The 23,466-nt window shown below is 42.9% G+C and overlaps 2 protein-coding genes across 2 annotated transcripts in view; one reads left to right on the top strand and one right to left on the bottom strand.

The window, feature by feature from the left end:
* Positions 1-3,070: 3,070 nt before the first annotated feature.
* The window catches only part of tctn1 (tectonic family member 1), a 23,837-nt gene continuing 3,441 nt past the window's right edge, over positions 3,071-23,466 (top strand). The window contains exons 1-7 of the mRNA XM_076086795.1: positions 3,071-3,365; positions 5,890-6,007; positions 7,592-7,725; positions 8,544-8,695; positions 8,806-8,908; positions 16,201-16,313; positions 16,725-16,745. Of these exons, the coding sequence (XP_075942910.1) occupies positions 3,071-3,365; positions 5,890-6,007; positions 7,592-7,725; positions 8,544-8,695; positions 8,806-8,908; positions 16,201-16,313; positions 16,725-16,745 (936 nt within the window). The remainder of the gene's footprint in view (positions 3,366-5,889; positions 6,008-7,591; positions 7,726-8,543; positions 8,696-8,805; positions 8,909-16,200; positions 16,314-16,724; positions 16,746-23,466) is intronic.
* On the bottom strand, positions 17,244-19,159 carry LOC142945864 (uncharacterized). Its single transcript, XM_076086782.1, has 2 exons — positions 19,153-19,159; positions 17,244-18,780 (listed from the first exon to the last, which is right to left on the bottom strand). Exons 1-2 carry the CDS (start codon positions 19,157-19,159, stop codon positions 17,654-17,656), a joined length of 1,134 nt encoding a protein of 377 aa, XP_075942897.1. The 3' UTR covers positions 17,244-17,653.

Here is a 23,466-nt window from a genome sequence, read left to right as displayed (position 1 = left end):
GTGTTGCCAACTTGGCGACTTTCTCGCTAAATCTGCCAACTTTCCGAACCCTCTTGGCGACTTTTTTTGTTAAAAGCTACTAGCGACACATATAGCGACTTTTTCTGGTGTTGTTGGCGACTTTTCTGGTATTTTGACTCTGCTGTGAAAGCACGTACTGTTCTGCACTGTCGTGAACGAGCCTCGCGCAGCAGTCCCAGCTGCAGTCAGAGCAGAGAGGAGACACACTCTCGGCGTATTCTCTTACGTTATATACAGTTATATTTATAGGTGTTGGCTTCATTTTTACACAAAACAAATAATAACCGTAGCTGTGTTTCAGCTGCAGGACAGCAGTGAAGGCCCAGGTATAAAATGCGCGGCCCGCCACTGGATTACAGATAGTAAATGTACCATTGTAATATCAAGACAAATTTAGGCTAAACTCTATATTGACTTTCAAGTAATTACTTCAGGATTTGTGTATACAATACTGTGAGTGAGGAATTTACATTTTAATTGTTAGGACAATGTTTTCGGAAAGACAAATTCCATATAAGTTTTATATATAAGAACCAAACCTGATCAACATCATTCACCGTGTGTTTTGATAGGGGCAGGAGTTTCTGAGGCTGATAGACTACATCAAACCTACAACATCCTTCAATCCTTCACCTGGCTGAACTGTAACAACCCCTTTTCAGACAGCAGGTGGCAGTAATGTTTCATTCAAGGCCGTAACCCGTTAACAGAATAAACAAGAAGAACCATAGCAGCAAGTAACTCATCAAATTATAGGGCAATTGCCCTAACATCACATATATGTAAACTTATGGAACACATGGTAAACGAAAGATTAATGTATTATTTATAGAAACAAGAGATATTAGTAGGGTGTCATAAAATTGATTCCAAGGTTCCCCTACCTTTCCTAAATCCACTCTGTCTAGAAGATGAGGTAAGAAAGGCACAGGTTAATAAAGAAACTGTGGCAGCAGTGTTTTTTGATGTAGAAAAGGCTTATGATATCCTATGGAGGGAAGGTCTTTTGATAAAAATGCATCTAATGGGAATCAGGGGGAAACTGTTTAATTGGATAATGGACTTTTTGAATAAAAGAGCTATCCAGGTAAAAGTAGGAGCTGAAAGGTCAAGGAAATATGAGGTAGAAAATGGGGCTCCACAAGGGACTGTGGTAAGTCCTATATTATTCTCCATTGCAATAAATGACATCTTTGCAACGGTCTCACCAGATATGGGAAGGTCATTATTTGCAGATGATGGGGCCTTATGGAAAAAATTAAGAAACTTGGAACATATTGTTCAAAAACTGCAAGAAGGGATAAAACAAGTTGCAATATGGGGAATTAAATTCTCATCTGAAAAAACGAAAGTTATGTTCTTTACGAGACAGAGAACTAGGGGAAACTTTCAGCTGAATCTGTATGAAAAAAAGTTAGAAATAGTAGTCATTTCGTTTTTTAGGAGTACACTTTGACAGCAGATTAACATGGAAAGACCACATTAAAAATGTTGGTGATAAGTGTAAAAAAGATGTCTGGTAGGGTTGGACTGGGGAGCAGAGGTTGCATCCCTGATACACATTTACAAAGCTCTAATTAAATCGAGATTAGATTATAGTAGTATAGCATATGGTTCAGCAGCAGAAACCACACTTAAACAGTTGGATGCTATCCAGACCAGGGCCCTCAGGATTTGTATAGGTGCAGTAAAGAACATCACCTGTGTGCGCCATCCAAGTAGAGACAGGAGAAATGCCATTGTGTCTTCGCAGAAAACAACTGTTGGTTAATTATTGGATAAATCTGAGGGGTCATGAAGATAATCATCCAACTAAAAAAGTATTACAGGCATGTTGGGAAAGATATAAAGTACCAAAGACACGTTTTGGCTGGATAGGAGAAGCAACAGCAAGAAGCCTAGGAGTCTCTGATATAGAGCTTTGCCCTACTGTCGTTAGGCCAATAACTCCTGTGTGGATGCTCAAAGAACCAGAGGTGGACATGGAGTTGCTGCAAATTAAGGTAAGACGTAAAAATACTGATTGAGTGAGTTCTATGAGTACACAGCTAAAATATACCCAGAGCATGTGCATGTTTTTACCGATGGATCAAAAGATCCAGCTACAGACAGTACAGGATCTGCTGTTGCAGTTCCTAGTCACAAATTTGAAATATTTAACCGCACTTCAAATTTTTTTGCTGTGTATACAGTTGAATTGTATGCAATTTTTTTGGCCCTAGAGTCGATTGAACAACACAGACCAGGCAAAGTCCTTATTTGCAGTGACTCCATGTCTGCACTCGTTAGTCTGAAGTCGGGTATGTCCAATACTCGACAAGATCTGTTACTAAAAATAATGTCAAATCACTCTAGAGCAATAGAACGAGGCACTGAAGTTATATTTATATGGATACTGGCCCATGTAGGTATCAGAGGAAATGAAAAACTGGACAAACTAGCCAAACAAGCACTAAAGGAAAACAAAGTAGACGTATGTATCAAGTTATCCAAAGCAGAGGGAAAGGGCATCATCAGGAAAAATATCAACAAAGTATGGCAACAACATTGGGACCAGGAGACGAGGGGGAGACGCCTACATTCAATTCAGAGTAAAGTGAACTGTGTAAGATACAGGGGAGGAAACAGGAGAGAAGAGGTTACAATATCAAGATTAAGAATAGGGCACAGCAGTCTACGCAGCACACTACACATGATAAGCATCCAACCGGTCTCTGGCAGTGCTGCCAGGCACCAGAAACTGTACAACACGTTATCACCTCCTGTATTAGACACAGCTCAGAAAGGAGGGGCATGCTGGGAGAAATGCAAAGACTAGGGATGAGAGGAAGAGAGCTGAATAATATAATAGAGTGGGGATCTAGTAATCTGGGAAGAAGGTGCTTTACAAACTTTTTGCGAGCAACGGGTCTGATGGGGAAAGTTTAGTAGTTGGAAACATAGGAACTGACTGAAACCGGAAGATGGCAGTAATGCAACAAAAAGGATGCAAGCTGCCATTAAACACCACAGAGGAAGAAGAAGAACCATAGCAACGATTTAAACCAAGATGGCGGTGTCAGCCGCTGTGTTTTGGTCCACTTCAAACCTATTATGTTTGTTTATCTTATATTCTGCCGTAACTACACACGAAAATACAACAAGCTACAGCTTGAATACGACATATTGTGACCAGAACGTAACAAATAATGTTACGGACAATTATACAACCACACAGCCTACAGACTTTGACTCGACAACCCCAACAACACCGAGATACAGCAGAACAGAGGAGCCCATTCAGCCGACATTGCCCGCTGAGCCGCTGCCCGTCTCCGGCCGCCTGCTCACTCCTGTCACTAAAGGTAATCTGTGGCTAGACAGCACTGCACTCCTCAATTATTAGTATTACGTTACGTAAAATAGCTAACGTTAGCAAGCGTACACCATGTTCTACACGTGTTGTGGAAGTATTTGTAGGGCCACTTAACGTTAACTTTATTTTTATGTATCAAAATGAACGGTGTAGTTTAAATTAAATCAAATAAATGTGTCCGGCTGATATCAAAAAGACAACTTTGAACTGAGATGTTTTTAAATAGAGTTTGGTGTAAAATACCACAATAGACTTACATTTTTATTGTTTGCATATCATTTCGAATTTCTGACTGAAGAATAAGAAAAAACATGCACATTATACACACCCATGCATACAGATATCGACATGTTCCTGTAATCTATTATTTCCAGTTCCTTTAAGAGCTCTCTAGAAAGCAGTGTTCCAGTGTATGTGTCTAGGGATTTTATCCTGAAAGATAAAACTGAAGGAGGGGAAGAGGGAAAAAAGGTTTTACTGGTGAGTGTAAAGGAGATAAAGTTGTTGCCATCTTGGTGCAGACTACGGAGCCCCGTATTATTTCATAACTATTATAAAGTATAGGCGCAACATAACCCTCTGCTACATAGGTGGCAGCGGTGGGATATTGGAGCTGGATCCTTTCAACTGGGTCATTCAACACAAGGATGGACAACAGCATACTCATGCTGATGCTCTCGGACGGTGGCCACAGGATCCTGTGGCTGGTACGGTGATTGACACCTCACGAGAGGTCACCACACAGGTGAATGCAGGAGGCTCAGACAGGGATTCAAGTGTTCCCCAAGCAGACAGTCTGTTGACACCGCCATCCACGGTGGACCTCTGACCTCATCACAGGGAGCAGCCAGTGGAACCGGAGAGTGAGATAAATGACCTGTCTTTCATTCATGCACTTTCACATGATGGGACTGGACTGAAAGAACTGCAACAGGCCGATCCAGATATTGATACGGTGTTGGATTGGAGGGATTCTCGACCACCTCGGGAGCAGATGAGAGGCAGCTCCAGGTGGCTGCGGTAGTTATGGACTGAATAGCCTTCTGTGGTGAATGACCTACTCTGCCGGAGAGTGACTTCCTCCCTCACAAGGGGTGCTCAGTATCAGGTGGTCGTGCCCTCATTGCTTGTCCCTGATATGCTGCAGCATCTTCATGGAGGCCCTGTGTCGGCGCATTTCTCAGCGGAACGAGAGTGGGAACGAGTCAGACGCAGAGCCCCTGTGCCTAAGCACCAGGCACCAATGGACGGGTCCCAAGCAACACGACCGTTCCAGAGAGTGGCAATGGATATTGTTGAATTACCAGTGACTTCTAACGGCAACAGATATGTGTTAGTAGTGGAAGACTACTTTTCCAAGTTTGTAAACCTGTATGCTCTTCCTAATCAAACGGCCCAATCAGTAGCACAGTGTCTGTTTGAGGATTACGTGCTGGTACATGGCGTTCCAGAAGTGGTTCACAGTGACCAGGGCCAGCAGTGTTTTCTTAAGGGATTAAGAGAATACTCACACGCTGTATAATCCCAAATCAGACGGCATGGTCCAAAGATTTAATCAGACTCTCATTGATCAACTGGCCGGAGCAGGTTGTTCATTATGATAGACTGAAACCTTGCACTTTGCTACGGCCTGCTGGTTCTTCAAGTAGCCTCCCGGCTTCTCCTCACCAAGCTCCTTCGCCGCAGGACGAGGGGTCGCCAGTGAAGCACAACAGACTGTCTTGTTCTAAGAGAGTTGTGAGACAACCAGCGTATTTAAAGGACTTTGCCACTTGTCACTAATTGATTTGTGAATGTGTGAATAGGTCTGTCAACATGCGTTCTTCACTGTAGCAGCACATGCTTTATGTGTGTGTCCAAACGCTATGGTGTATGTCTGTCTATTGGGGCATATTATCTGGTGGCTGTGCAGTTGGGTGATGGGAGCATGTATAATGTTGTCTACTGTTACATTTTGTGTTGACATGTTGTTACTGGGGTTTGGAAAATTAGTTTGTTGCGTTTAGAAACTTTCTTTCTGGAGGAGGGGAGGTATGTAAGCTATTATGGGGCTTTTATTGTGAAGGATAAAACTGAAGAGGAAAAAGGTTCTACTGGTATTTGTGAAGGAAATAAAGTTGTTGCCATCTTGGTGCAGACTATGGAGCCCCGTCTTATCATTACTATTCTAAAGTATAGGTGCAATATAACCCTTGGCTACACTTCTAAGTACGCAAACAATATGTAAACATTACAATTATAAATGCACAAACACATACAGTATAGACAATACGCTTTTGAAAATAATAACTAATTGTGTATAACATAGCTGCTTATTAAAATATCCACGTGCACACGCAAACATGCCGTAGATGTACTGGGACATATCCTGCATAGCTTTACACAATGCTGATGCATTTAAGTCCTTGTAATGTATATTCTTGCAGTAAAAAGCACACCCACACCAAGGTGGATAAACTTTGCTTTGTTATGAGAATGCCTTTGTCTAACCTGAGCATTGCTGTGTGTTTCAGTTGGCAGCTTGTGTCCCTGTGACAAGCACAAGGATGTGTGTGACATCAACTGCTGCTGTGACGGAGCATGTAGTGAGGAGGTTGCGCTGTTCACCGGCTGCTCAGTGGACACTGTCAGGCAAGTCTCCCACCTGGTCCAAAGGGAGGAGTGGGGGTTGTTGCTTACTAGCCTGTTGTGTCTTTCGTCATTTTCAGTCACAATGATTCATTAGTATCATGGACCTGCAAAGGGTTGGCACTGTAACAAAGCAGAAAACAGATTTCATTTACTGTCAATATTAAAAATAAATTTTTCAAACAATGGCCAAACATGGAAAAATGAAGGCCAGATGTTAATAAAGTCCAGATAAAAACATTGGGGAGGAGTAGAATTGCAGTACTCTAACAGCTCACATAGTAAATTCAGTGGGATGTACATTTCCACACAGTACAACAAAACAGTCATGTCATACTCGCCACTCTGCTGCTCCGAGTTTTCCTTTTTGAACAGAAATAGTTTTTTTTAGTTTTTTTTATTCACTTCTTAATTTAAATCACTTAACGCTTAAGTTTTTAGGTTTGTGACGAGTGGTGTTTAAGTCACTGTCAATGCAACTCAACTACATTTCAAATTAAAAGCCTAGAAGGTAAGGGAGGCCTTTAGCCCTTTGAGACCCTAGGCTTTGAATATGAAATATCAGTGCGGGAAGTGTTGTTTCAGTGACACCAGCTTAACATAGATGGAATGAGACAAAATGGAAGTGACTGGAATTAATAACTGAATGAAAACAATATTTCCAAGAAAGTGAGAGCAGCAGATTGGTGATTTGAGTTGTTGTTTGAAAATGTACATTATGTGGAATTTAATCAAGACAAAAAGGTAAATACAATAAAATATGGGAAACAGGGGAAACGAGAAATAAAGGCATGCTGCTTCAGATGGTCTAGTCCTCCCTGCAATACATGAAACCCAGGAGTTCTCCTCAGAATTGTAGAGATGTTTTTAGAAACTATCTCTGTAACTGACCATGATGCAAAGCTGGTGATTAAAACCTTTTAAGGTCCAATCACCTTTTAGGCAGACCTTTAACACAGAAGGCCACTGGGCCAGATAGTATCTCTGCATTTACTCTGCCCCATCTTTGGATACGTACACCACCCTCCGGAAGAAATCAGTAATGTTGCACAGACAATGCTATTAATAACATCACACACCTGGTGACTCAACATCTGGAAGACCCCAAAGCTTATGTACTCCTACTGTTTGTTGATTTTAGCTCAACTATTAATAGACTACAGCGTCGCATATTGATTCAGAAATTGAAACGGGTGGATGTTATTTCTTTAGGATGATATTTTTCTTTTTTACCCAATCGTACCCAGCGTGTTAGGTTTAACAATGTAACCTCATATCCCAGATTAATCAGCACTGGTGCCCCTCAGAGTTGTGTCTGCACCCTAGTCCTCTTCACAGTACACTAATGACTGCACTAGAATCCACCCTGAAAACTATATCATCAAGTTCTTAGCAGCAGTTCATCAGTTTACCACTCTGAAATAGAGAGATGTATGCAATGAATGGTGAATGAGGAGATGGTAATTGACCCTTTGGCAGTGGGCGATCTTAGGCCGGTTGTTATTCACAATAGATAAGCAATGTAACATCTGTCTACACACAATATATGTTCTGGATCATCATTGGTGTTTCTTTTTTTGTTTGTAGTGGGAAAAAGCAGCTGTGCAGCAATGATGTAGCGACTTACTCTTTAGGGAGCACGATTGATGGCTACTCAGAACTACAGTCATCTGTTCGGAAGGAGACTAATTACGACGTCTTCTGCATTCAGTCACAGAACCGTAAGTCGTGAATGGTCCTTCATTTGGATTTGAAATTAACTATGAATAAAGTATTTTTAAGAAAATATCAATTATTACTTAAGTCTGACACCAATCTTTTAATTACTGGATTTAAATGAACATAAAGTGATGACTGCCGGCATGCCCCCAGTTTGGAGAAACACAAGTACAGGAGTTAACTAATGTACAGCTTGGGACAGATGCAGGAGCCAAATATATTTTAGACACCTTAAGAAAATCAACATCAATTTGTGTGTACGCTGTATTTAGAATATTTCACCTTGACTGAAGCCGTTATCTGTGCTCTCTTTAAAGCCACAAGACTCCATTGACAAAAATAGTAGTTTTACCTTAAAGAACATGGGAGGTCTTGTTCTGCCTCAGTCGGTTAGTTAGTTAGTGTTATTGTGCAACTTTCGTATTTTAAAGTGATAGCTTGGATTTACCAAAATCGCACAGTAACACAAACAAACTCACTGATTGAGGCGGCGGTAGACGAGCAACTTCCGTGTTCTGCTGGTTAAATGTTTTTGTCAATGGAGTCAGTTAGCTTTGAAGAGAGCACAGATGGATATAATGCTGTCGGAAAGGACGGTGCTCAAGATAATAAACTGACCTTAACCACACTCAAAATCCAAACCATCCCTTTTATGCAGAATTGAAAGGATAAGGCGGGTGTCATTTTTTTGTTTTTATTTGAATGAATGTATATTATGCAGAATATAATTGTATGGCTACTTGTAGGTAAAGTATGCAGCTATGTAACAAATTACCTTACTCCAAGTTTGTCTCATTTGCTGACAATATGTTCTGTCTAGGTATTGATGGATTATCTCACCCCTCTCCTGCTCTTCCAACTGACAGCAACTTTGACTCACTCTTCAAAGAATTCACCAGCTTTATATTTGGCTCAGAGGAGAACGGTGGTCCGGTGACCCCTGCAGAGCTCCAGGCCTTGTCTGGATACCAGGCAAATCTCTGTTTTGAACGGTTATTCCGTCTCCGTTTGTCTCAAATTGATTATTTGTAATTATCGCGAAAGAGCAATGTTCATTCTCTGCTGATGGTTTATGGTTTCAGTGGGGAGATGTGATGGTGACAGCGGGAGAGAGTGGACAGAGAGGGATGTTCTGGCTGCCAGCTCCTTGTGTCACTGCTGACTGTGTGGACACCAGTCCTGCAGGTAACTGCAAGGGACAGTGCTACTTTTGCTAAAGTGTTGCAACTGTGTGATAATTATGGGATAATGATGAATGCTAAAAAGTAGTGTTACTGTAGTACAGTAGTCATTAAGTCAGAAAACTGACTCAGCAATATTTGTAACACAGCAACATCTATCAAAAATTCGAAAAATATGTCAATTCTGTCAGATTATCAGACTAATGAGGGTTTCATATCAGAGACCCAGCCCAGATGTGAGTACACTTGACCCCATAGTCCAGTTTGTTTGATTAGTGTGAACACTGTCGACCGATCCTTCCCGAGTACAGTTTGTGTGTATTTTAGTAAGAGTTTGCATCAGTTTTAAAAACCCAACTGTACCAAAACTAGGAAGTGGACTGCTATTTCACGCAAGTTATTTAATTGCTGTGAAAATCAAGGCCACAGAGTGAAAAATGTGACGGGAGTGAAAAAACGCCCCGAAACTGCTTTGGGGCTGTGGGGCTTTTAATTTGAAATGGGGGGGTGAGAGGGGAAAATCCTCTAAAAATATCTAAGACCTGAATGACTGTAAGATAGAGAGAGACACAGAGAGGGAGAGAGAGACAGACAGACAGACAGACAGACAGTTAGATGGACTGAGTGAGTGAGACAGACAGAAAGGAGGTCTAATGATCTTTCCTTGAATATCATGTGTGGATGTGTGTATATGTGTGTAGAGAGAGAGAGACAGGCAGGCAGGCAGGCAGACAGACAGGAGGTTTAACAATGCCTTTGATTGAATATCTCCAACTCGTGTGTGTAGAGAGAGAGACACAGAGAGAGAGTGGCTGCCATGGTGAGGATGCACCTGGTGTTAGAGGCAGACTAATTAAGAAATGTTGCAGTAATCAGTGATTTTGAACAAAACCCCTGCCTCATTTTAACAAATTAGCAGGAGTCTGAGTGCCAAAATATGGATACCGTGAGAAAGATAAGACTCTGCCAAACGCAGTAATGTGTTTTTTATGTTTGTGGTGTTAAAAATGTGAGCTCCAGAGCAATAGACAAAACTGGTACTGTCTGCGTTCTTTGAGAAATTAGTGGTGAGATTTAACATGGAGTCTAATGGAGCGGTTGGTTGGAGTTCATGTCGCACTGCGGCTCTTTGAGCCAAATGTGTAAGTCCATTGGATTCCATAGACACTTTACTGCGACCAGCACAACATTTCCAAGCTTTTTGGTCAAAATGGTGTATAAAGAGTAAAAATTGTGGGAGCTGGAGCAATTTGTTTGGAAAAATCACAGAAGATTTTCCTGCTCCGCTCCACTCTGACAGTTATGCTCTCACTCTAGCTCTTAACGAGCCGTGCAATACAGCTTGTTAAAAGGAGTTAGGGGTTTTGTTCAAAATCACTGTTTACTGTAATGTTTCCTAATCAGTCTGCCTCTAACACCAGGTGCGGCCTCACCATGGCAACCAGTTTCTCTCTCGCTCTCTCTCTCTCTCTCTCGCCCCCCCCCCCCCCCCCCCACACACACACGACTTGGAGATATTTAGTCAAAGGCATTGTTAGACCTCCTGTCTCACTCACTCAGTCCATCTAACTGTCTGTCTGTCTGTCTCTCTCTATCATACAGTCATTCAGGTCTTAGATATTTTTAGAGGACTCTCCCCCCCCCCCCCATTTCAAATTAAAAGCCCCACAGAATGAATTCTAACTGGAATGCTTGTGATGAAGCCTCTCATTTTAGTGTCAAACTGCCAAACAATTCTGTCTCCTCTCTCACCCACCCAGCCCCACCCTTTCAAAATAAAAGCCCCACAAATACAAGATTCAATCCAAGAGTATGAATCTAAAATGCAGAAAAGAGAGTAGCGCTATCTCAATTGAACCTGAATGACACTACCGGTAACATTGGCGTGTGTATATATTGCGATTTCTTCGGGCAGTAGAAGCCACACTGTCAAAATTTCTTCAGGAATTTTCTAGTTATTCTTATTATTAGGGCCCGAGCACCGACATAGTCAGAGCGGAGGACCTATTGTTATTCTAATGTTTATTATTATTATCGCGTGTTTCGTCGCAAAAAGGAGGTGCTTGGGATACTGGAATACTTTTGAAATTTGGCACGCAAGCCAGAATTTGCGAAAATTGCAGTCTGATTGGGGTGTTCAGCTGCGGTATGAAATATTGGCTCGATAGCGCCCCCTATTGAGTAGCTCCAACATTAGGTTTCACCTAGCTGTATGAAATTTGGTAGGTATGTGGAACTTGATGGGACGTACAAAAAATCCTCTTGGAATTTTTCACTAAACCAAACAGGAAGTCGGCCATTTTGAATTTTATGACGATTTTGGACCATTTTAAGGAGCCCTACTTCAACGAACTCCTCCTAGAGATTTAACCCGATCGACTTCAGATTTTTTCAGTATGCTCTTGAGACCTTTGCAGTGAAAAGTTACTCAAAGATCAAAAAGTTATCGAACTATGTATCCATGGCGTGGCGGCAACAAAACACCATTCGCCATGAAAAAGGAAGTTGTTGTAACTCGGCCGTACATTGTCTAATCTGCTCCAAATCTCTTATGTCATAACATCCTGACTCAGAACACATCTATATGACAATTTAGAATCATAGTAATAGCGCCACCTAGTGTCAACTGGAAGTTGTAAGTTTTGTACTTTGACATCCTGCTCCTCACAGATTAATCGGATCCCTCTCAAATGTTGTCAGAAAAGTCTTAAGACCTTGATAATGCTTCATTGTGAAGATTGTAAGAAGTTATTGAAGGGCGGCGACGTGGCGGCTCGGCGAATTTCAATCCTTCGCCATGAACAAATAAACTGATGTAACTCGACTCCACATCATCAGATCTTTACCAGATTTCACATGTTTGATTAGACTCCAGGCTTGACGACATCTGCAGGCCAATTTTGAATCAGTCATATCGCCACCTACTGGTAACCTCTTCGTAGGTAAATCAGACCAACATCAAATTAGTTCCACACAAATGTAAGAAGTTCATAATGCCAGTTCATGAAGCTTTTGATGTTTCGTCGAACGCCGTTGCCGTGGCGACGCAGTCTTCACCATGAAAAACGAAGGTAATTTTGAGAGGCTAAAAATGCTCGAAACATATGCAAACTTGGCACGCAGATTACAAGCCCAAAATGTAGTTGTATAATAAGATTTTATAGGTTCAGAGTGGCAAATCGGCTCAATAGCGCCCCCTACAAAACTTCAACGAAGCAGCCCTCGCAGTACGTTTCACCTAGATGTATAACATTTGGTAAGCAGATGTATCACATGACACAAAGTCTTAGGGGTCTAAGCTCTAAACCCAACCGGAAGTCAGCCATTTTGTATGAAAATTTAAGTTGTAACTCCAAGGTACAAATCAAGGTCAAATCTGCCAAAAAATTTTTTTATGCAGGATGCTAGTCCAGGCCTGAAAACATTTGCATGCCTCAATTTTCACATAGTCATAGCGCCACCTACTGGCAAAGGGAAATGACAAGTTGTACACTTTGATGTACTCCTCCTAGCCATTTCACCAGATCAACCTCAAAATTCAGAAAGAACGCCTTAAGACATTGATAATAGTTCATCATGAATTTTTGTGAGTTTTCGTCAAAAGATGTTGCCGTGGCAACGCATTATTCATCATGAAAAGGAAGCTGATTTTTCTGTGTCTTAGGATGATCAAATAATCATGGAACTTTGTACATGTGTCAAAAGTGATAAACATAAATATCTCGTATGGGTTTTGCCTTTTCTATCAGAAATTGCCTTGACAGCACCCCCTACTAACATTCAAAAGAGCAGCCCCAGCGGTACATTTCACCTAGATGTATGAAATTTAGTAGGCAGATGTATCACCTGGAGACTTTAAAAAAAGTATCTTGAGACTATGATCTAAATTATATTGGAAGTCTGCAATTTAGATTTTTGTGTGAATTTTCTTTTCATTTTTGAACATTTCTAGGCGCTATACTTTAACAAACTCCTAGGGAATTTTGCGGATCCACTTCAAATTTGGTTAGTACAATCTAAAGACCTTTGTGATTAAAAGTTATCAAAAGCTTTACGTTTGATTGAATGGTGTAGCCGTGGCGTGGTGGCCATTTTAAATGACTCCCATGAAACAGCAAGCTGATGTATCTCCACTGGATTTGTTCAAATCTGTCCCAAACTTGCCATGCTTGATAACAGTCATAGCCTGAGGATGTCTACAAGCCAGTTTTCCATCTAAGTCAAAGCGCCACCTAATGGCGAAAGGAAATCAGTGTTATTTGACAAACGATATCTGATTCACATGACATTTACATGATGTTGTCTACACTTGATATAGAGCAACATAATGCATGTTGACGCGCGTTGTTTAGCTCCACATAGTGGACACAGGAACTGGTGGAATATTTGCACTACATAATTTCCAGCGTCACACAGTCCAAGCATTAAAAATACGTCTAACTTGTGGGCGCACGGTCTGATGGTCGCAGATATTTATGGCCACTTCTGCCGGCGTCCCGCCAGTACCCCCGAGGCGCGGGAAGGTGCGAGGGCCCGTACATCGCTGCTTGCAGCTTTAATTCAGTGTTGCTATTTTCCATTTTGATGTGTATGTTATGTGCCTCGGTGTTATATATGTGCTTGTACTGTAGGTGGGTTTGTTCTGCCTGATGCCTGCTGCAGCCTGTTATGTCTGCTCTGCTCTAGTGTCTTATGTACACTTCTCTTTTGCTTATATGTGTATTGGTTTTGTCTATACGTTAGTCTGTTTATGAATTTTACTTCCTTTTTTTTTTTTTTTTTTTTTTGACATTTTGTGATTTTAGGCTGCCTTCAAACATCTGGACAGGGACAGCAGATGAAAACTAGCCTCTCTGGCTAACTCTGGCTCACTTACAGTTGGACTGTTGGATGGTGTGCATTGTCCCTGCAAAATAAACAAATAAATCAATTATTTTATAATTTGGCACTTCAAACCCTGAAAATGTCAGGCGGTGCAACCGTCCTAGCAAATGAACAGACTAAGAAAACTATTAAATAAGGTATTTAAATGACAATTAATTCAAAATAAAATACTATGGCATGCTTTTATTGTTGATACAATTTAAATAAACCAAATTTTTACAAATACCAATACTTTTAAGCTGTTGAGATAATTTCAAATCTTTTGTCCAGCAATTTGAATGTCAGGGTGGTACAAATGTAAAGATGGGACTTTTATTATAAAATTAAAGTGCAGAACAGTAAACAGGATATTGCATCATCAAGAGGACCTCAACTGACCTTTATGGCAGGGTGAAAATGTTTTTATATCTCTTTTAAATATTGATAAAAATAGTTACTTTCAACTTATTGGTAGGCTGGTACACTTTTCATGTCAGGTGGTACAACCAATGTGAAACTAAACAAACATTTTTATTTTATCCTACATTTCTATTTAAAATGTATATGTATGAAGTTGTTAGCAAGAGTAAAAGCTAATGCTGGTGTCCTAGTAGATGCCTGTTTAATTTGAAATAAGTTGCAAATGTCAGGTGGCACAACCAGTAAGTCAGGTAGCGCATTAATAATGATCCGGCTGCAAGAGAAGCATATCTTGCCAAAAGAAAAGAAAGGTAATACATCTTGATAAAACTATAATTAATCCAAAGTTATTTATTCATAGTTTATTTTGCAGTTCTTACTTTTAAACAGTGAGGCAGCAGTGGAGGCAATATCAGAGAACAGGGAAAGGAAAAGGCTATGGAGGAAATCTGGAATTTCACACCTGAGTCTTTGGATACAACTCCCATAGAACTCCAAGCAGAACCTCAAACTAACCCTCCCAACATTGACAAAGAGAATATTGTCAATTTAGATGGACAGCAACCCAGAGCATCATCAACACCACAGAGAGTAGGAAGCACTAAAAGGAAATGGCAAAGAGAGAAGGCAAAGTTGCGTCGTAAAATGCACAAAATGAGAAGAGAAATGGAAGCTGAGAAAAGAGATTCTGCCAGATTACGAAAATGCATAGAAATATTAAGGAAAAATCATTCCAAAGAGCTAAAGGCAAAATCTAGAACTGAAGAGAATAGACCAAGAATTGCAAAGAAATTAGCTATCCAGAGAACTCCATTTGCAGTATAATTCCGAAATGCAAAGCTCCCACAGGCTGTCTTACCGACAGTTCGTCCGATATTGTCCTTTCTTTGTTACACAGCCAAAAGTGTCGGACAGGAACACATGTGCATGCTTGGACCGAAAAACTGCAGCAGAAAGGTGTTGTGAACACTGCCAACATTTCTTAGCTGTGTGTAGTCCAGACAACAAGTCATGCATGTATCGAGTGTGTGCAAAATGCTGCTACAATGAGGTAGAAGTTGCAACACCCCAGGCGGGAAGCGACTGTGATTTTGCCTATTCCAGTTATGTGCTAAACATGATTACAGTGAAATATTTACTACTTTTACTTAAAAAGAGACTGTTGACTAACAAAATTGTGTTGTATTTATTTATAATTTATAATTGTATATAAAAATGCAATTATTCTGCATATTTCCTGCGATTACTAATATTGTCAGGTGGCACAACTGATAAATGTCAGGTGGTGCGACCTGGTAAAATATTAATTTAAAGCAATAAATAGGTTAAAGTGAAAAATTGTTTGCTTAATATGATGTGAAGAACTATTGAATTGAATGTATTCATTTGTATATTTGTATTATGTTTCTGTTTCATTTTATTATTTATAAATTTAATTTATATTCCACCCCCCAAAAACACCATACGTAATGTGGAAAACTGATTTTACAACAGTTGAATATATTTGCAAAATTGTAGTTGCAGAACACTTTGACAGTGTCATAACAACTTCAAACAAAACAGGTCCTGTTACATTTATGATTGCACCTACAGAGTCTCACTTATGGACATGAGTCACACAACTGCTGTCATAATACCTAGCATGGTACAAAGTGCATCCCAAGAAAAAACAGCGACACACAGTAAAGGCCTGATAAGTGTGAATTATACGGTGTAACATTCAGGTGAGTGGTGAGAATATGCTTCGTCAGAAACATAAGGCAAAAATCCCTCATACTTTTATGTAATATTAACATTATTTCGTCTTTACATGCCATTTTTTACACCATCAGTTAAATACTTCTTTCAAAATTTGCTTGCTTATATTTTGGAATACTTAGAAAATACATAAAAATAATTATAATAATTATGTCGTATCATTGTAATTTCATATTTCAAACATGCTAAAAGACTTTAACGGAATCGGGTTTTCATTTGCGTGTTGCTTACGTTTTTTCCTGTTTGTCTCCCCAGCGTTCTTAAAGGATCAGAGCAGTCGGTGTTCTCGGCGTGTGGTTCTGAAGCAGGACTGCGGATCTCTGCTTGCCCTCAATATGAACACCTACACCGACATCCGACTCTTTGCTGTGAGTCCCACATTTACTCTGCAATACACTGAAAGAAAACATTTATATTCAAACACTCCTCAGGGACGTTTAATGCACCCCAGAGGATACACTGGTATTAAAGGGTTAATCCACCTGATTTACATTAAAATCTTGTGTGGGTTCCCTAATTTTTTGTATTTTAAAGTACAATACCTAACAGCTGAAGTAATCTCTTTGGTGTTGTAATTTATTTTATTTTATTATTTATTTTGGTGAGTTGAATCTGCTTCAGCCATTTTCATTTAGCCAAGTTTTGAGTTTACTCAATTTTTTTACATTTTAAAATAAGAAAACAAAGTAGCATGGATGTTTGTGCACAAGATAAATGAGGCACTGTATTGGAAATGCTGAAATAACAGAATCGGTTGAAAGATCTTTTCCACTCAACAGGGGAAGACTCAAGATGCAGCAGTAAGTATGCCTACTTTTTTGTTTGACTCTGTAAATTAGGTGATCGACAGAAAATTAATTGACATATTTTGATAAGCGATTAATCATTTAAGTCAGTGGTTCCCAAACTTTTTCTGTCAAGCCCCCCTTTGATGATATAGGAACATTGTAAGCCCCATTGTAAACCCCACCCACCCCAAATGGGTCGTACCGTCTTTGTTTTGAATTAATTGCATTATAATATATAAACTCTATACAATATTTGTTTTTCCTTCTAAAATAAGTACATATCACTTCACTTTTTCCACTTTACAGTTTATTGTTCAGTTTGTTTTACTGAAAAATAAATAGCAATAATAAAATCAATTTCCAAAAAGATTGGACTTTAGATTACTTTCAAGTAGTGCTTTCACACATATTAATTGCACATTAATTACACATTCTTCAATATATTTTCAAGTAAAATGAACTTCAAATGTTAAAATTGAAGTTAGGAACAACTTACATTTCCCCATTTAACAGTAGGGTTTTCAAACTGAATTTGTGTGCAAGAAAATAAAGAATCCTACATATAGAATAATGATCAAAGACAAGATGTGCAAGTTACTCAGTGCTTTCTCTGCATCGATCACATTCCTATGCATAGGCACATTCCTATTCCTACATGGAAATTGCTTTCTGACATATTCTTTTGAAAATAAAATGAACTTCATTTCTTTTAAGTGCAAACAACGTATATTTCCTCATATTTAACAGCGAGTTGTGCTTTCACAGGGACAGATGCAGCTTTTACAAAGTCACTCTAATGGGCATGACAGTTTTCCAATTTCTTTTTGAAAAACTCACGGTGCTTGTTCACATGATCGGGGTGGTGGGTTTCCAAGTGTCTTTTCTATTTAGTGGGCTTCATACTGTCTGCCGCCAGTATGTTAAGACACACAACACACCGAGTCTCTTCTTGGCCGACCATAGTGCTTGTAAAGCCCAGGGACAGATACGCCTCGTTTTAATTTCTTGCTTTTACCTTTTTTTGTGCCGCCGTTGTGGTGGTCGCGTCGCCTGTTACACCTGTGACAGACTTGCCATCTGATTTGCGCTTTATACCAGTCACAAATCTGTCCATCTTGGTACATCGCTTCCTTCCTATCCCTTATCTTTTTCTCTTTGTGTCTCGCTTTCTCTCGCTTTCTCTCGCTCTCTCGCTCTCTCGCTTTCTCTCGCTCTCTCGCTTTCTCTCGCGCGCTCTCTCGTTTTCTCTCGCGCGCGCTCTCTCGTTTTCTCTCGCGCGCGCGCTCTCGTTTTCTCTCGCGCGCGCTCTCGTTTTCTCTCGCGCGCGCTCTCGTTTTCTCTCGCGCGCGCTCTCGTTTTCTCTCGCGCGCGCTCTCGTTTTCTCTCGCGCGCGCTCTCGTTTTCTCTCGCGCGCGCTCTCTCGTTTTCTCTCGCGCGCGCTCTCTCGTTTTCTCTCGCGCGCGCTCTCTCGCTTTCTCTCGCGCGCGCTCTCTCGCTTTCTCTCGCGCGCGCTCTCTCGCTTTCTCTCGCGCGCGCTCTCTCGCTTTCTCTCGCGCGCGCTCTCTCGCTTTCTCTCGCGCGCGCTCTCTCGCTTTCTCTCGCGCGCGCTCTCTCGCTTTCTCTCGCGCGCGCTCTCTCGCTTTCTCTCGCGCGCGCTCTCTCGCTTTCTCTCGCGCGCGCCCTCTCGCTTTCTCTCGCGCGCGCCCTCGTTTTCTCTCGCGCGCGCCCTCTCGTTTTCTCTCGCGCGCGCCCTCGTTTTCTCTCGCGCGCGCCCTCTCGTTTTCTCTCGCGCGCGCCCTCTCGTTTTCTCTCGCGCGCGCCCTCTCGTTTTCTCTCGCGCGCGCCCTCTCGTTTTCTCTCGCGCGCGCCCTCTCGTTTTCTCTCGCGCGCGCCCTCTCGTTTTCTCTCGCGCGCGCCCTCTCGTTTTCTCTCGCGCGCGCCCTCTCGTTTTCTCTCGCGCGCGCCCTCTCGTTTTCTCTCGCGCGCGCCCTCTCGTTTTCTCTCGCGCGCTCTCTCACTCTCTCTCGCGCTCTCTCTGGTTTTGCCGCTAGTCATTCTGTAACATGAGCTGCTCTGGGGGGCGCGGTTGGAACACACTGCATGTCACGTCGCCTCCGCTTGATTTATTTTAATTTTATTTTCATTTCTTAGGTGCAACCATATGATATAGTGCCCTATATTTACAACTTGTTTGCAATTGTATGCGTGTGTGTGATGAAGCCGCACCCCCCAGTTTTGGAACCACTGATTTAAGTGAAGTCAGAATCAGGTTAAATGCTACAACCTCGTAACAAACATCTTGAAACACATGTTATGCAAAATCATGCCTTCATATACTGTATATGTGTATAGTTGCATGGTCTCTCCATTATCTGAAAAGTTATGTCTTTACATTGTTGACATAACATTAAAAACTCACATGCCATCACGTCTCCTGCCTTACCAGGAAATTTAGCAAGACACTGACAATCGTGTTGCGCAAAGAATAGGTGGACCACAAAAACATGTCACATAGTGCAGTAAGTTAGCACAGACAACAGGTTGACTGCTGCAATGTGAGGACCGAAAACATTTTTACATTTCTCTCTGTTACCGAGAAGAAGTAAGTATTCAGTTATTGTCATATTTGCATTGACACAACACTTTACTTTTTGCTTTACATTTCTGCAATCTATGAAATCAAAACAAATTGGTAGCGTCTTAGATTTCTCAGTAAGGTTTTTCCTAGAATGAAAATCAAGCAGTGGGAACTTGAAACTTGATAGAGATATGTAATCCACAACAGTGAACATCCTGTCTGCTTTAATGATGCTGTAATGCACTGCAAACATTTTTTATTGTAATTATCCCATGATAAAAACATATCTATAAAAAAAGGAAGAAAAAAAAAGATGACTAACATCAGCATACAAAGGTGCCATGCCATTGTTCTGATGGCCCACTATTACACCAATAGTCCAAAAATTGTCCCATTGGACCAAAAGCCCATTTGTCCGTTATCAAGAAAACAAATGCCCATTGCTTCTGAAATACACACACTCCCTGCAACAACGGAAATGTCAATAGTTTAGACTAACCCTATAAACCAAAGTATTGGACATGTGCATTTTTTGAACTGATGGTGGCACTAGATGAAAGGTCAGAGGATCACTAAAGGTATTACAATTCCTCCTGATGTCTGTACAAAATCCAGAGGCCAACCATCCAATAGTTGAGGTTTTTCAGTCTGGATTAAAGTGATGGAGCAACCGATCCACCGGTTTTGCGTTCCTGTAAACAAACTATTGTAATGGGAAAATATGTCATAGTCTCATGTGAAGGTTTAAAGAATGTAAGTCCTAAAAGAGCAGACACCAAACTGTAGTTTCAGTAGATGACTTTAATTAGTTTACTATCCAGGTGTCTTATCTGTTATCATTGTGCACTGTTTGTTTCTTCTTCGTAAGACAGAGACACAGAGAGGCCTTGGGTAACAGAGATCCTCTGTTAGTAATACTTTTACTTCCTTTGCAGACGCGTTATCTGAAGTTGTAAAGGCGTAAACCTTTGCATGCACATATGATGTGTGAGGGTAAAAAATGTCTGTTCTGTCTCTGCAATGGTCATTTTAACAATGTCACAGTGGCTTCAAAGGAAGCATCTGCTGTGAGTTTAAACTGTTTATTGTAAGGCAGACTGTGAACAAAGGGATTTGTAAACAGGAGATAAAGCATCTTCCTGACTGTCTTAAATGAAGTATACTAAGGCTCGAAGGATGACCTGCCTTTTATTGTGTTCTTTGTGTATTCTTGTTAGCTAAGCAGATAACAGGAAGCTGTCTGAGCATAAATGTCCATGCATTCTGACTGTTGGGTAGATCACTCTTCCAGATCACTGCAATGTGTCTGTGAGACTGTTCTCTTTGCTTGCAAGCAAATAAATTGACTTTACAAACTTTGATCGTTCATCAAAACTCTGTTTACTTTATATTGATTGAAAACCTTCACTTTCTTCTCCCGACTAGTCATAAGAAATATTCCACAACACTATCCATCCATCCATCCATCCATCCATTTTCCACCGCTTATCCGGGGTCGGGTCGCGGTGGCAGCAGGTCAAGCAGGCCGACCCAGACCTCCCTCTCACCGGCAACATGTTCCAGCTCATTCTGGGGGATCCCGAGGCGTTCCCAGGCCAGCTGGGAGATGTAATCTCTCCAGCGTGTTCTGGGTCTTCCCCGGGGTCTCTTCCCAGTTGGACGTGCCTGGAAAACCTCCAGTGGGAGGCGTCCAGGAGGCATCCTAATTAGATGCCCGAACCACCTCAGCTGACTCCTTTCGACGCGAAGGAGTAGCGGCTCGACTCCAAGCTCCCTCCTGATGACCGAGCTCCTTACCCTATCTCTAAGGCTGAGCCCGGCCACCCTACGGAGGAAACTCATTTCGGCCGCTTGTAGCCGCGACCTTGTCCTTTCGGTCACGACCCAGAGTTCGTGACCATAGGTGAGGGTAGGAACGTAGACCGAGTGGTAAATTGAGAGCTTTGCCTTCCGGCTCAGCTCCCTCTTCACCAAGATGGTCCGGTGCAGCGCCTGCTTTACTGCTGCAGCTGCACCGATCCGTCTGTCGATCTCCCGCTCCATCTTACCCTCACTCGTGAACAAGACCCCGAGATACTTGAACTCCTTCGCTTGAGGTAGGCACTCCGTCCCCACCTGGAGGGAGCAATCCACCGGTTTCCGGCAGAGAACCATGGCCTCAGATTTGGAGGTGCTAACTCTCATCCCCGCCGCTTCACACTCGGCTGCAAACCGCCCCAGTGAATGCTGGAGGTCACGATCCGAGGAGGCTAACAGGATCACATCATCTGCAAATAGCAGAGAGGCGATCCCGAGACCCCCGAAACTGACGTTCTCCGCCCCCAGGCTGCGCCTAGATATCCTGTCCATGAAAATCACGAACAGGACCGGTGACAAAGGGCAGCCCTGGCGGAGGCCAACACCCACCGGGAACGTGTCTGACTTATTGCTGAGAACGCGGACACAGCTCCTACTGCAGTTGTACAGAGACCGGATCGCCCGTTGCAACGGGTCCGGCACCCCATACTCCCGCAGCACCCCCCACAAAGACCCCCCGAGGGACCCGGTCGAAAGCCTTCTCCAAGTCCACAAAGCACATGTAGACTGGTTGGGCAAACTCCCAGAGCCCCTCCAGTAGTCTGCGAGGGTAAAGAGCTGGTCCACTGTTCCACGGCCGGGACGAAATCCGCACTGCTCCTCTTGAATCTGAGGTTCGACAAGCGGTCGGAGCCTCCTTTCCAGCACCCTGGCATAAGCCTTCCCCCGGGAGGCTGAGTAGTGTGATACCCCGGTAATTCGAGCACACTCTCCGGTCCCCCTTTTTGAAGATGGGAACCACCACCCCGGTCTGCCATTCCATGGGCACTGATCCCGACCCCCATGCGACATTGAAGAGGCGTGTCAGCCAGGACAGCCCAACTATGTCCAGCGCCTTCAGCATCTCAGGGCGGATCTCATCCACCCCCGGCGCCTTGCCACCAAGGAGCTTTTTAACTACCTCAGCGACCTCTGCCAGGGATATGGGTGAGCCTCCCCCTAGGTCCTCAGGCGCTGCCTCCTCTGCAGAGGACATGTTGGTCGGGTTTAGGAGTTCCTCAAAGTGCTCTTTCCACCGCCCGACGATGTCCTCTGTCCGGGTTAGCAGTCCCCCCCCCCCCCTGCTGAGAACAGCCTGGGGTAAGCCCTGCTTTCCCTTCCTGAGCCGTCGGATGGTTTGCCAGAACCTCCTTGAGGCCAACCGAAAGTCCTTCTCCATGGCCTCCCCGAACTCCTCCCATGCCCGAGTTTTAGCATTCGCGACCACCGCAGCTGCAGCCCTTCTGGCCTGCCGATACCTGTCAGCTGCTTCAGGAGACCCCTGGGCCAACCAGGCCTTGAAGGTCTCCTTCTTCAGCTTGACGGCTTCCCTCACCTCCGGTGTCCACCACCGGGTTCTCGGGTTGCCGCCACGACAGGCACCGATGATCTTCCGGCCACAGCTCCTAGCGGCCGCATCCACAATAGAGGCTTTGAACATGGTCCACTCGGATTCTGTGTCCCCAACCTCCCTCGGGATGTGTGAGAAGTTCTTCCGGAGGTGGGAGTTAAAGACCTCCCGGACAGGGTCCTCCGCCAGATGTTCCCAGTTTACCCTCACTACACGTTTGGGCTTACGGGGTCTTTCCAACCGGTTCCCCTGCCATCTGATCCAACTCACCACCAGGTGGTGATCAGTTGACAGCTCTGCTCCTCTCTTCACCCGAGTGTCCAAGACATACGGCCGCAAATCAAATGATACGATTACAAAGTCGATCATTGATCTCCGGCCTAAGGTGTTCTGGTACCAGGTACACTTATGAGCCACCTTATGTTCGAACATAGTGTTCGTTATGGCCAAACCATGGCAAGCACAGAAGTCCAATGACGAAACACCATTCGGGTTCAGATCGGGCAAGCCGTTCCTCCCAATCACCCCCCGCCAGGTTTCTCCGTCATTGCCCACGTGAGCGTTGAAGTCCCCCAGGAGAACTATGGAGTCGGTAGGCGGCGCCCTTTCCAGGACCCCTCCCACCGACTCCAAGAAGGCCGGATACTCCGAACTGCCGTTTGGTGCATAAGCACAAACCACAGTCAGAGCCTTGCTCCCCGCAACCCGTAGGCGCATGGAGGCGACCCTCTTGCTCTCCGGGGAGAACT

The sequence above is a fragment of the Anarhichas minor genome, unplaced genomic scaffold (assembly GCF_050575085.1).
Source record: "Anarhichas minor isolate MPS153535 unplaced genomic scaffold, ASM5057508v1 ptg000008l, whole genome shotgun sequence".
Taxonomy (NCBI): Eukaryota; Metazoa; Chordata; class Actinopteri; order Perciformes; family Anarhichadidae; genus Anarhichas; species Anarhichas minor.
Note: the sequence above shows the minus strand (reverse complement) of the source record. Positions and strands in the feature narration are given on the sequence as shown.